General features: G+C 40.0%; 1 protein-coding gene across 1 annotated transcript in view; it reads right to left on the bottom strand.

The window, feature by feature from the left end:
- Positions 1–13,670, bottom strand: part of LOC125234160 (ras-specific guanine nucleotide-releasing factor 2-like) — a 109,602-nt gene that overhangs the window by 86,348 nt on the left and 9,584 nt on the right. The window contains 1 exon segment of the mRNA XM_048140364.1: positions 1,641–1,748. Coding sequence (XP_047996321.1) covers positions 1,641–1,748 — 108 coding nt within the window.

Genomic DNA, 13,670 nt, shown 5'->3' with positions numbered 1-13,670 from the left:
AGAAAATGTAAATATACAGTCAGCATAAAGTCAATTCAGCTGGGATGACTTGAAAGTAGAATACTCAATCAGCAAAAAGTTAATTTAACTGGATGGCTAAGACTTAGAATGAATGAGTAGCCAAACGTCTGGAAATATACATAGTCCGTATGATTAGCATATCTAAAAAGTCAAAAGTGAAGTTAGTTAATTGACGTCAACACAGAACGATACAGTAGCAAAACGTCCGGAAATATAATGTGTCATGGACGTCATGGTTTATAATAAATATGTAACAGTTCTTATTAACAGTGCGAGAAGGTTTTAATTCTCAAGGCACTTAATCATTTTAAAACCAGACGTTTTGCTAACGGGTCGTTCGGCGTTTATTCTTTTTAGCAATAAAAACATTAAACAATCCAGACTTTTTGCTCCTCGACTGTTTAGCGTTCATGTCTGTTTTGTAATACAGACATTCGAAGATGAAGATGTTTTGCATTTTAAATTGTTACGTTTTAAGATCCAGACGTTTTGCTAAAGATGCATTTAGCATTCATGTCTACGTAGCCACAAAGACATAACACAATCCAGACATGTCAGCTATATAGTCTTTTAGCGATAAGGTAAATTTGATAGTGACCCCTCATATTGTGCGTGCAGCGGGGCGGGGCGTACAGCGTGCATATAAAACAATTGAAGCTCACACAAGTGTCCTGACTCGACGCTGTGTAGAGTGGAAACACGCTGCATGCCCAGTCGAACGCTCTGCTCAGGCCCCGTAGCCGAATGGCATTTCTCCGACGCCAAACGAAAGCGATACGCCGCTGGCTCTGTCGCGCCAATACGCAAGCGCGATAGAGATAGATATCTACTAGCGCTTCGTTTCGTGAGCGTTTCGTGCGTGATTGTGCCATTCGGCTAGCCACCCAGAGAATCCAATTGGGCCTTAGTGCGTTTTCACATTATCCGATCCGATATCGGATGTCGGACCGATATCCCATACATTACAGGCGCCATCTTGGATTTTTTCTATTGAAATCCTTCCGACATCCGATATCGGATCGGATAATGTGAAAACGGCCTTACACTTAACGGTTAAGGGTTAGTGCTGTCCCCATTAAAGTATAAAATATGATACTTGAGAGCCTTACGGCCCAGCCACGACATTGGTCTAAGCGCGACAGCAGTGAGCGGCAGCCATACGTGCGAATGAAAAGTCCCATCGCTGTGTCTCGCTCCAATGTACGGCCGCCGCTCACCGCTGCCGCGCTTAGACCAATGTCGTGGCTGAGCCGTTAGGATTAAAGCCGGTTTTAAAAGCATCTGACCTCATAGCCGAATGGCATATCTGCGATGCGAAACGCCGCAGAAATGTAGTCTAGCTCTATCGCGACAATACACAAGAGTGATAGAGATAGATAGCTACGAAAGATATTATCGTGAGTGTTTGTGCATTTGGCTACGCACACAGGAGCGCTTTCAAAAGATTGCATGTACATACATTTAATCTACGACCTCAAGGTCACGGTAATGCAGGTTGCCAGGTGGTTTAAGACATCTGTCGAGGGCGCATTAACACTCGTTCTCTTCCAGCCTTGGAGAACAAATAATTAAACTAGGAATAAAAAGAAGATAAGAGTAAAATTCAAACTCACCCCCACAGCAGCCCGCTCTAAAGGTTTGCTGAGGCGCTCGCAGTAAGAACCTTCTAGAAGAAGGACTCCTGTTGGTCGAGTATTATTCTCTGACTCGTAGTAGAACAGCAGGTTCTGTTGACAAACACATTATTTTAAGTAATGCATCGTATAATTATTTATAAAAGAATTTAATAAATCGAGTTAGTAGAATATCAATGTTCTAAAAAGCGTCCAGTTTTGAAGTGATCGCATGCAATTTGATTATGACTATTCCTAACATGAGTGTTAGGAATAGTCATAATCAAATTTAATAATACTTCCGAAGTAAGAAAAATCTGCTGGCGTAGCCGAATGGCAATCGTCGACACAAAACGCCGACAGAAATCAGTCTGGGTCTGTCGCGCCAATACGCAAAAGCGACAGAGTAACTACGAGCGTTTCGTTTCTTGAGCGTTTGTGCCATTCGGCTACGTACCCTGACCAGGGTGGCTAGCCGAATGGCACAATCGCTCACGAAACGCTCACGAAACGAAGCGCTAGTAGATATCTATCTCTATCGCGCTTGCGTATTGGCGCGACAGAGCCAGCGGCGTATCGCTTTCGTTTGGCGTCGGAGAAATGGGGTCCAGGCCCCGTAGCCGAATGGCATTTCTCCGACGCCAAACGAAAGCGATACGCCGCTGGCTCTGTCGCGCCAATACGCAAGCGCGATAGAGATAGATATCTACTAGCGCTTCGTTTCGTGAGCGTTTCGTGAGCGATTGTGCCATTCGGCTAGCCACCCTGGCCAGAAATATATGACTACGCGCCATGTTGCATGACCTTGACAAATACAAAATACAAAAAGTTTATTTCATTACCAGACATAGATAATAGTTATTTGTTATACAAAGGGGCAAAGTTGTATTTTAACGCCGAGTGTGGAATTGAAAAACGAGCAAGTGGAAGGATTCTATAGTTGAACCACGAGCGAAGCGAGTGGTTCGAGAATAGAATCCTGAACTTGCGAGTTTTTTAACACACGAGAAGTAAAATACATTTGCACCCGAGTGTAACACAAAACTTTTCCCCTCACTATAGCGAGGAAACTACAACCCTACAACGCAAAAAATGCGTTTATCACTGCTTCCAGTAGTTCCACAGGTGGTAAATCATCTTTATTACTAGATTCACCTACTTTTGACTTTATTCAAGGTCAAATTACTTTACCCACTAGTGGATAAAATGCGTTTTTACCCGCTGGTATTAAAGGACAAAACACGTGTTTCCGAGCTAGTGAGGGGAAAAATATAGGATTAAACAGTAGGTATAGTTACATTCAGAGATAAAATCATCATCCTCCTTGCTTTATCCCGGCATTTGCCACGGCTCATAGTAGCCTGGGGTCCGCTTTGACAGTTTTACGAAAGCCACCACCACCTGACCTTCCAACCCAAAGGGTAACTAGGCCTTATTGGAATTAGTCCGGTTTCCTCACGTTGTTTTCCTTCACCGAAAAGCGACTGGCAAATATCAAATGACATTTCGCACATAAGTTCCGAAAAACTCATTGGCGAGCCGGGGTTCGAACCCGCGACCTCCGGATCGAAAGTCGCACGCTCTTAACGCTAGGCCACCAGCGATGTCCAAATAACCTTGACAAATATTTATTCAAATTTTAATTTTGACATGCTGTCAATAGAGTCAAAACTACATGTTGCATATATACATCTCTATGCATTTATGGGTTAAATATACATAATCTCCTTTGCACGAGGCATGTTGAAAATCTTTATCGATTCTGTATGACTCTATAACACTTTATCATGTATAACGACTGGGCAGTTTATCGACATTTGAGTGCATTAATACGGGTATAAAAATATCCTGTAATCCGATATGGCGGTCGGCGGAAATAGGACACGGGTCCCTGAGGACCTGTATATTGGCCTCGTTATTGCAAGTAGGTAACCTCTAAAAACCGGCCAGGAGCATGTCGGGCCAATGACATGATAGGGTTCCATAGTTGGGCCATTTATAACATGGGTATTTTTTACGCGATTCATACTCAGAATCGAGAGCTCTTTCGATCCTGATACAGGAAAAAAAAAACCCCAAGATTTCCATACATTTTTTCGAGCCTTCCATTCCGTTACCGCCATACAAAATGTATGAAAAAATGGTAACGGAATGGGAAAAAAACCTTGGGACACTTTTTTTCTGCTATTAAGATAGAAAGAGCTCGCGATGCTGAGTGGAAAACAAATAACAATTTTCAAATCCAAAAAAGTGGGGTAGACAACTTTGATAAAAAATGGCCCAGTCTTTACACATCTGTTACAGAAATAAATTAGTACATTAAGATACAAGTGCGGAAAAAAAAGAAGTTTGAAACGAATGGCGATAATTTAAACCACGACCGGAGGGAGTGTTTTAAATCGACACAAGTCCTAACGTGTCTTGTACGAAGTTCTTCAGTTCAGGCCCTTTGAAGTTTCGACGTAACAAGAAATGCCCTTCTTTGCGCACTAGTGCGGGAAAAAAACAGCATTAGTATGTACTGAATCGGAGCGTCCCTATCGCATTTATCGCATTTACAAATTTACAAATAGTGCGACCATGCTTGCCTGCCAGTTTCCTATTTTTGTCATGACACCAAGGACATAATATAACACACCTAACCTTTTTTTCTTTTATTTGAGCCGAAACGGGAACACAGGAACGCACTCCCCGTTTATTATTGGAAGACTCATTGGAGATTCTGTAGACGTGTCAGGGAGGCAGGAATAAAAAGTAAAAATACAGGGTGCTTATTTATTTGCCGCTTGCCGCTTATCGCTTTGCCGGGTAGAACCTAGATGCATTATTAAACTCACGGCTGTATCCCATACAGAGCACTTGAAGTTTCTCATGTTTGAAGGTCACTCTTAGCAATTAAGGGTCAAAAGACTACAAAGTTGTGGATATTGCAATGACAGGTTGGCACAATATTGTCTTCGGTTACCGCGATGGTTACTCATGAAATAAAACTATGGAAACGGATTAAATCGCGTATAATGAATTTAAAATTCATCCCGACGTTTCGAACTCTTTACAGCGTTCGTGGTCAACGGGTGACTGAAGAAAAATTACAATGTGCAAAAGCTACCCACACACAAGAAATATTAACGAACCATGACCACAAATAATATAGATTTCTAAGGGCCGGTTTTTCAATCGCCAGATAAATGTATCTATCAAATAAAGTTTCGTACGCCTACACGGCTCATCATGGCTGATATAAATAATATAACCTATTGTCACCTAATTGTTACCTGTGATGACGAAATAAATATATTTGATTGATTGATTGATTGATTGAAAGTTATCACTATCCTTTTCATCACACGTATAAATGACAATGACAGCTAACATATATCTGACAGATATTATTTATCTGGCGATTGAAAAACCAGCCCTAAGGCAGGTTCACACACTATTAATAAGCTAGTTATACAATATTCAAAAAAAATTTTACCATTACTATGTTAAATAAGTTTTCTCTCTTTGTAGCGGTGTTGTAAAATGTAGCAATTTTCGTATTGTTAAGTTAGACAGATAATTTTTAAGAAAAAAAAACCGTCGCCTTTCGGGTTCTGGTGAAAGCTACTTGCGAATGTTGGATTATGTAGAAATGTGTAAGTATTTTTTAAAACTGCTTTTAATGCTTTAATTATTAGATGGCAACACAAATGAATATACGTATAACGTTAAGGTTTGAGGAGTTTCCTCAATTCCTCATGAATCCGATTATATTATAAGAAATCGAAGCTTGACAAACTTTGACTTCAAAACTTATGCTTAACAAACATAACTAAATAAATGTCACTGTTCTGAACTTAAATGCATGCTTTTCTTACAAAAATACCAAAGTCACTATGAGTGTGACGTTTAGGTTTGAGGAGTTTGGTTCTGGCCATCATCAGCAGTTCCACTGCACCAAATGTCACTGTTCTGGATGAAAGTGCATGCTATTCTTATAAAAATACCAAAGTCACTATAAGCGTGCCGTTCAGATTTGAGGAGTTCGGTTCTGACCATCATCAGAAATTCCACTGCACCAAATGTCACTGTTCTGGACGAAAGTGCATGCTGTTCTTATAAAAATGGCAAAGTCACTATAAGCGTGCCGTTCAGATTTGAGGAGTTCGGTTCTGACCATCATCAGAAATTCCACTGCACCAAATGTCACTGTTCTGGAAAGTGCATGCTGTTCTTATAAAAATGGCAAAGTCACTATAAGCGTGCCGTTCAGATTTGAGGAGTTTGATTCTGGCCATCATCAGCAGTTCCACTGCACCAAATGTCACTGTTCTGGACGAAAGTGCATGCTGTTCTTATAAAAATACCAAAGTCACTATAAGCGTGCCGTTCAGATTTGAGGAGTTCGGTTCTGACCATCATCAGAAATTCCACTGCACCAAATGTCACTGTTCTGGACGAAAGTGCATGCTGTTCGTATAAAAATACCAAAGTCACTATAAGCGTGCCGTTCAGATTTGAGGAGTTCGGTTCTGACCATCATCAGAAATTCCACTGCACCAAATGTCACTGTTCTGGACGAAAGTGCATGCTGTTCTTATAAAAATGGCAAAGTCACTATAAGCGTGCCGTTCAGATTTGAGGAGTTCGGTTCTGACCATCATCAGAAATTCCACTGCACCAAATGTCACTGTTCTGGACGAAAGTGCATGCTGTTCTTATAAAAATGGCAAAGTCACTATAAGCGTGCCGTTCAGATTTGAGGAGTTTGGTTCTGGCCATCATCAGCAGTTCCACTGCACCAAATGTCACTGTTCTGGACGAAAGTGCATGCTGTTCTTATAAAAATACCAAAGTCACTATAAGCGTGCCGTTCAGATTTGAGGAGTTCGGTTCTGACCATCATCAGAAATTCCACTGCACCAAATGTCACTGTTCTGGACGAAAGTGCATGCTGTTCGTATAAAAATACCAAAGTCACTATAAGCGTGCCGTTCAGATTTGAAGAGTTCCGTTCTGGCCATCATCAGCAGTTCCACTGCACCAAATGTCACTGTTCCGTACCTAAATGCATGCTGTTCCTTTAAAAACACAAAAATCACCATATGTATGCCTTTCAGATTTGAGGAGTTCCCTCGATTTCTCCAGGATTCCATCATCAGAACTGGGTTCTGAGAAAAATGGGACCAATCTGTATGCATATACATTCAATAAAAAAAATATTTTCAAAATCGGTCCAGGAACGACGGAGATATCGAGGAACAAACATAAAAAATTAAAAAAATAAAAAAACATACAGACGACTTGATAACCGTCCTTCTTGAGATATGAGGCGACGGTTAATAGTTATTTGTTATACAAGGGGGCAAAGTTGTATTTTAACGCCGAGTGTGGAATTGAAAAACGAGCAAGTGAAAGGATTCTATAGTTGAACCACGAGCGAAGCGAGTGGTTCGAGAATAGAATCCTGAACTTGCGAGTTTTTTAACACACGAGAAGTAAAATACATTTGCACCCGAGTGTAACACAAAACTTTTCCCCTCACTATAGCGAGGAAACTACAACGCAAAAAATGCGTTTATCCCTGCTTCCAGTAGTTCCTCAGTTGGTAAATCATCTTTATTACTAGATTCACCTACTCTTATCAATTTTAAAGCAGTTAATTTGACTTTATTCAAGGTCAAATTACTTTACCCACTAGTGGATAAAATGCGTTTTTACCCGCTGGTATTAGAGGACAAAACACGTGTTTCCGAGCTAGTGAGGGGAAAAAATAATTAACCAATGAATCTACACAAAATTGACAAAGAACAAACTGCAAATGTCCAACACCATACAACACAAATGCCTCACACGGGAACTATGATGCCACAGATAGACACACAGATAGACACACAGACAGACAGACACGTCAAACTTATAACATCCCGTCATTTTTGCGTCGGGGGCTAAAAACAGAGTTTCAGGCCTGAGAAAAATTAGATTTTATTATTTAAGAACACAGTTCAATATTGAATGAGTAGATAGCTAGGTTTTTATTATGCGTGGTGGGACAAAGTACACAACGCGACATGCCTATCATGTGTTATTCTGGGCACGGAGAGCGTTCGGAGGTAAATACAGCTTGGAGCGACAGAATCTCAAAAAATAAATTAAAATAAATAGTTTATTGACATACTTTTACAAAGTAGATTCTATTTTGCGAATAATTGAACTGTCACAGTCTGTAGACAGAATCTGAATTTGCCGGAGGTCACTCGTGACTCAATTTCAGTGTGTCATCGGCTTGGCGCTAGGACAGACGGAGCGCCTAACCACAGATGAACAGCTCGAAGACTTGAAGACGAGTTATGCGCCTGTATCGACCTTCGAGTTATGCGCCTGTATCGCCTACGGTGGTGCCCGTCGCGCCTACATCTCTGGCGACCAGTGGAGTCATCGACTCTCCGGCAAGTATTGCGCCTGCGCTTGCGCCCGCGCCTGAGCCCGCGCTGGCGGCGGTGGTTTCCACAAAGATACTTTTCTCAAACATGCAATGAAAATGCTAAAATGGGCTGAAGTATCGCTTTTTGGGCGCAACAATCGGCTGGCGCCTTTAAAAGTAAGGCAAACCGTGCTACTTGAATCGTTTGTTGTACGTGAACTTGTCTTAAGTTTATTTTATTTGTAATTGTCGGCACTGAGCGCGGAAAAAGATACTTTAATTAAGGCTTTGTATCATCTACCTGCACTTTCCTGTTACTAAAAATCCGTTCTACCTTACTTTTTATTTTTTATACAAAAGTTAACTTCACGGTTGTAAAACATTCCGGCACAATGATCTTTTAACAGTTTTAACTGTCAGTGTCACTTCAATTTATTAGTTGTCAATGTCATTCTCTTTTTTTGCGTTTCGTTTTTGCATTGAAAATTTTCACTGTTGCATGTTTTAATGACTTGCTTGTTTCATTTTTGTTTTCAGTTCACTATCACATTTTTTAACCTTCATGATTCTGTTTTATGTAATATTGATTGTCGTAATCTATTGTAAATGGTCAACTGGCGGGATAACAGAAAACTTGTAGTTATTTAGGCATTATTTTTAAGGTTCCGTATTTATATTTAATATATTATATTATATTCAATATTTAGTACCCTTTTGTATAAGTTTATATGTCGCACGATGAATCTTTTCTTTCTGCCTGTGACTTGTCCTCTTCCTTTCAATCTTTTCACAGTTTACATTCTGACGAGCCGGACACACTCGGTAATTTAATCACTCACACTTTTCAAACAGAACACAAACTCTTTAACGTTTGCCACATAAATGCTCAAAGCATCCCCAGCCATTATAATGAACTTCTTGATACATTTACTTGCACTAACGTTCACGCAATTCTTGTTTCCGAAACTTGGCTCAAACCTAGTTTATCTTCCACGTTGTACAGCCTACCTGGCTATATTTTGCTCAGAAATGACCGCGTCGGTAAGGGAGGAGGGGGCGTTGCCATTTATGTGCGTAGCGATCTACCCTACAAAATTCTTTCTTCTTCTCCGTCACGATATTCTGGCTCATTAGAATATTTATTCATTGAGGTCTCATTTAAAGGTGTAAATGCGGTCCTTGGAGTTGTATACTGCCCTCCGGCTATTGATTATTTTGCAGATTTTGAATCAGTAATTCACCCGTTTAGCATCGAATACACACATCTCATAGTTATGGGAGATTTTAACACGGATTTACTGAAAGACAATCCCAGGACACGCAAATTAAAAATAATTGCCGAGTCTTCAGACTTAACTGTTCTTCCACTAAAACCTACTCATCACAACATCGATACGACTGACTCCTGGTTGGATCTGATTTTTACCGCTTCCGTCAATCATGTTAGTACTGTGGGCCAATATCCTGCACCGGGTTTTTCACATCACGACTTAATCTTTCTTAGTTATCGTATCCGTCCACCTAAGGCACACTCAAAGACTATTCAGATGCGTAGTTTTGCGAGGCTTGACTTAGAAGCATTACGACATGACGCGGTCGCCCTGGATTGGTCGTCTGTTCTAGCAGCTGTGTCCGTTGACGAGGCGGTATCTCTATTGAATGCGGTAGTTTTAAAACTCTACGATAAACATGCGCCTGTAAGAAATGTCAAAATAAAACGCTTACCCGCACCTTGGATAACGAGCACTGTTAGAGCGGCGATGGCCAGGCGTGATCGGGCTTTTCGTGTTTTTAAGCGAGACCGGAGTGATGAGAACTGGGTATCTTTTAAAGCTGCGAGGAACCGCTGTAACCAGCTAGTGAGAGCTTCCAAGCGTAAACATATTTATGAAAATATAGCCTCTTCATCTCCAGCCAACACTTGGAAATTTTTAAAAACTTTGGGCATTGGGAATTCCACCAACAATTCTAATTCTTTAGCGTCAGTCTCGTTGAATGATCTCAATACTCATTTTGCCAAGTCTTCCGCGTTAGATGACATAACAACCGCCAAAAGTATTTCTGTTATTAATGCCCTGCCATGTCTTTCCAAATCTCAGTTTTCTTTTACCCCGGCCACTGATGACGAGGTCCGCAAGGTAATAACGGCGATTAAATCAAATGCGGTTGGTAATGACCAAATCAGCAGAATGATGATTCTCCACATCTTGGAATGCATCCTACCCGTTGTGACGCATATTATTAACTTATCTATGCATTCTGGTGTTTTTCCAAGCATGTGGCGTAGTGCATATGTCATACCTTTGCCGAAAGTCTCAAATCCTACAGCACCAAAAGACTTTCGCCCAATCTCCATACTTCCGTTTTTATCCAAAGTTCTGGAGGCAATTGTACATAAAAAACTGTCTGCACACATTTCTGACAACCAACTTCTTTCACCAGTACAATCAGGTTTTCGTTGTGGACACAGTACAACTACTGCATTGCTGAAGGTTATCGAAGATGTGAGGCAGGGTATGGAGTCTACTCAGTTGACTGTGCTTGTCCTGGTAGACTTTTCTAATGCGTTTAACGCCGTTAATCACGAGCTGTTACTAGCTATCTTGAAACACCTGAACATCACGTCATCAGTGGCTGAATGGTTCTCATCTTACCTGCAGAATCGTCGGCAGGCTGTTCGAGCTGATAGATCTACATCTGATTGGTGCGAGCTGTCTTCTGGCGTTCCGCAGGGCGGTATTCTGTCTCCTCTTCTTTTCTCCATTTTTATTAATTTAATAACTGATCGTATTAAATGCTCACACCACTTATACGCCGACGATCTACAACTTTACGCCCAAACAAGCCCCAGCAATTTGGACCTAGCTATCCGCAAAATAAACGACGACTTGGATATCATATCTGCCTGGTCACGCGATTTCGGAATCTCTGTCAACCCCAGCAAGTGTCAGGCCATTGTACTGGGTAGTCCACGGCTATTGTCCTTACTTGATACCGCTCTTTTAGATCCCATTAAATTTGAAAATAACATAGTTCCTTTCCAGCCCGATGTGAAAAACCTTGGTTTGGTCGTCGACAGTGGCTTGACATGGACTCCTCAGGTGTCTAACGTTTGTCGTAAGGTGACTAACATGCTGCGATCTTTATATAGATTTAAGCACTTTCTTCCAGTCAGCACGAAAACTCTTCTCATTCAGGCTCTAGTGTTGCCCGTGATCGAATATGCAGATGTTTGTTACTCTAATATTAGCCAGGATTTACTCAATAAATTAGACAGACTGTTGAATGGCTGCATTAGGTTCATATTCGGGCTCCGTAAATACGATCACATATCAGCTTTTCGCCGCAAACTGAACTGGCTTCCCATTCGTGAACGCAGGTCTCTGAGAATTCTATGCACTCTTTATTCTATATTATTTGATCCAGTTACCCCCGACTATCTTAAATCAAATTTCAATTTCATAGAACCGCGTCCCGGTTGTGAACTGCGTACGTCCCGAACTCTTAAGCTGGCTATTCCTTATCACCGCACTGGCTTTATTTCCAACTCCTTCACCCTCCAGGCAGCTCGTCTTTGGAATGATCTCCCTCTTCCCTTAAGGCAAGCACAGACCAAATTTTCTTTTAAACGCATGTTACGTACACACCTCTCCAACAAGCTCAAGGATAAATGATCTGCATAGTGCTTATACTTGGGTACATTATATATTATATATTTATAGTTTGTATGTAAGTTTATATTATTAGCTATATATTTATATATTATTCACTCATATATACATTTTCTTTTATTGGATACATAGGTAATTTGATTTGTGTTTCTTGTCACATCTCTATATTGACAATCCTGCACTAACTAAAGTTTCTGTTTGATCCAATGGTTGACTGGTAGAGAATGCCTTAAGGCATTAAGTCCGCCATTTGTACAATTTTATGTCGTGCAATAAAGTTTAAATAAAAAAAATAATCACGCCTATATCCCATAAAGGGGTAGGTAGGCAGAGCACATGAACTACTCAAGTTTCAGTGCCACTCTAGGCAAAAAGGGATTGAAAGAAATCTAAATTGTGACATTGCAGTAACAGGTTGCCAGCTTCTCGCGTACGCCACAATTTTAACCCATATCCCACAGTCGACTTCTACGATACCCAATGGTAATAAAGAGTGATTAATTGTTAATAAGGCACCGATTGAACTGTTTTGTGTATGAAAACTGTTTTAAAAATATCTATACATATTAAATAATAATAATTGAGCCTACTGCAGGGCACAGCTGCAGACTCCTGTCGGCAGCAACAGCAACTCATATACCTGGGAAGACCGTTTTATACACGGTGTTTCCGGTATCACTCAAAACCTCAGACACCCCAACTGATTTTTATTTTTTTAAACGTAAATCTAGAATGTTCATTTTTTAATCTGATGATTGTTTTTTTTTAAATTGAGTTTTAAATTTTATGTGCATCTCTACTCGGCTTTTAACTCTACACTCAATAAAATAATTGCTAGCTACCATAATAAACCTTCAAACTGTTTAATTGTGTACGTTACTGCAACGACATAAGGTTTACCAATAGACAGCTATGTCAATGTAAAGCCCTTTAACCTGTGTCACAGTAAACTTCAAATTGGACAGGTGACTCAGTAAGCAAATTTAAACCTAAAATTCAAAATGACAAGGTTGTAATTAGGTACGAGTCAATTTGTTATGACTTATGATAAACTTTAAAATTAAACTGACGCACAACGTCTATCACGTAGCGGAAAAAATAATCGTCCACGTAACCAGCCAGTATTAATACCCTTAAATACTGAAAAAGGTATACAACCTCTAACAATATGATATGCACAATGTTGTATTACAAATTTGTAGAATGGGCACGTAAACAATAACTAATAATACAAATTAAAACAAAAAATATTACCCCCATCAAGATATAGCTCAATCGATTCTACTCTCGATTCTGAACAAACAGTTTTCAGGTTTTTAGTGTTAAGTGAAACACGGTGTATAGACATGAGTTTATTCAAGAGACCATTGTAGAATGAATGAACCCAGAGTTCGAATTAAACGCATATCACACAGCCGATTTCCACTACACCCACGAGAGGATAGGTGATGGTGAAAACTTAACCACAAGGTCTCATCAAGAAAATGCCTCTATGCACTGAATTATACTTATTTTTGTATTTCATAATATTTTTTTAATTTAATCAAGATTGTTTAAATGAATAAATACGATTTTCACCTAACCAACGAAATCACATACGTAACGTCAACATTCCAGGAAAAATAGACACTTTGGTTTTCATACTTGCGGCATTTATTTCAGGTATAGGTCTGTGGCGCAAAACAATTTGCGAACGATTATGCAGATGTCGAGAAATGTCGCTATTAAGTCGCTTTTAGTATTAAAAAGTTTTAAATTATAAAGCAGGTTCTTTTTTTGCGCTAGCGATAATTTGAGGTGTTATATGGCTTTTAAAATGTTTCTAAGCCTTTTTATTTATACCTACTATGTATTTTTCTTACATAATAATATATGCCTACCGGGTTTTTTTTTTTTTATTGATCTATGACTTCCGAGTCCAGTCCCCGCGAATGATACGGGCGGCTGAATTCAATAAAT

This window comes from Leguminivora glycinivorella, chromosome 15 (genome assembly GCF_023078275.1).
Source record: "Leguminivora glycinivorella isolate SPB_JAAS2020 chromosome 15, LegGlyc_1.1, whole genome shotgun sequence".
Taxonomy (NCBI): Eukaryota; Metazoa; Arthropoda; class Insecta; order Lepidoptera; family Tortricidae; genus Leguminivora; species Leguminivora glycinivorella.
The sequence above is the reverse complement of the archived record's forward strand: the minus strand, read 5'-3'. Positions and strand labels throughout refer to the sequence as shown.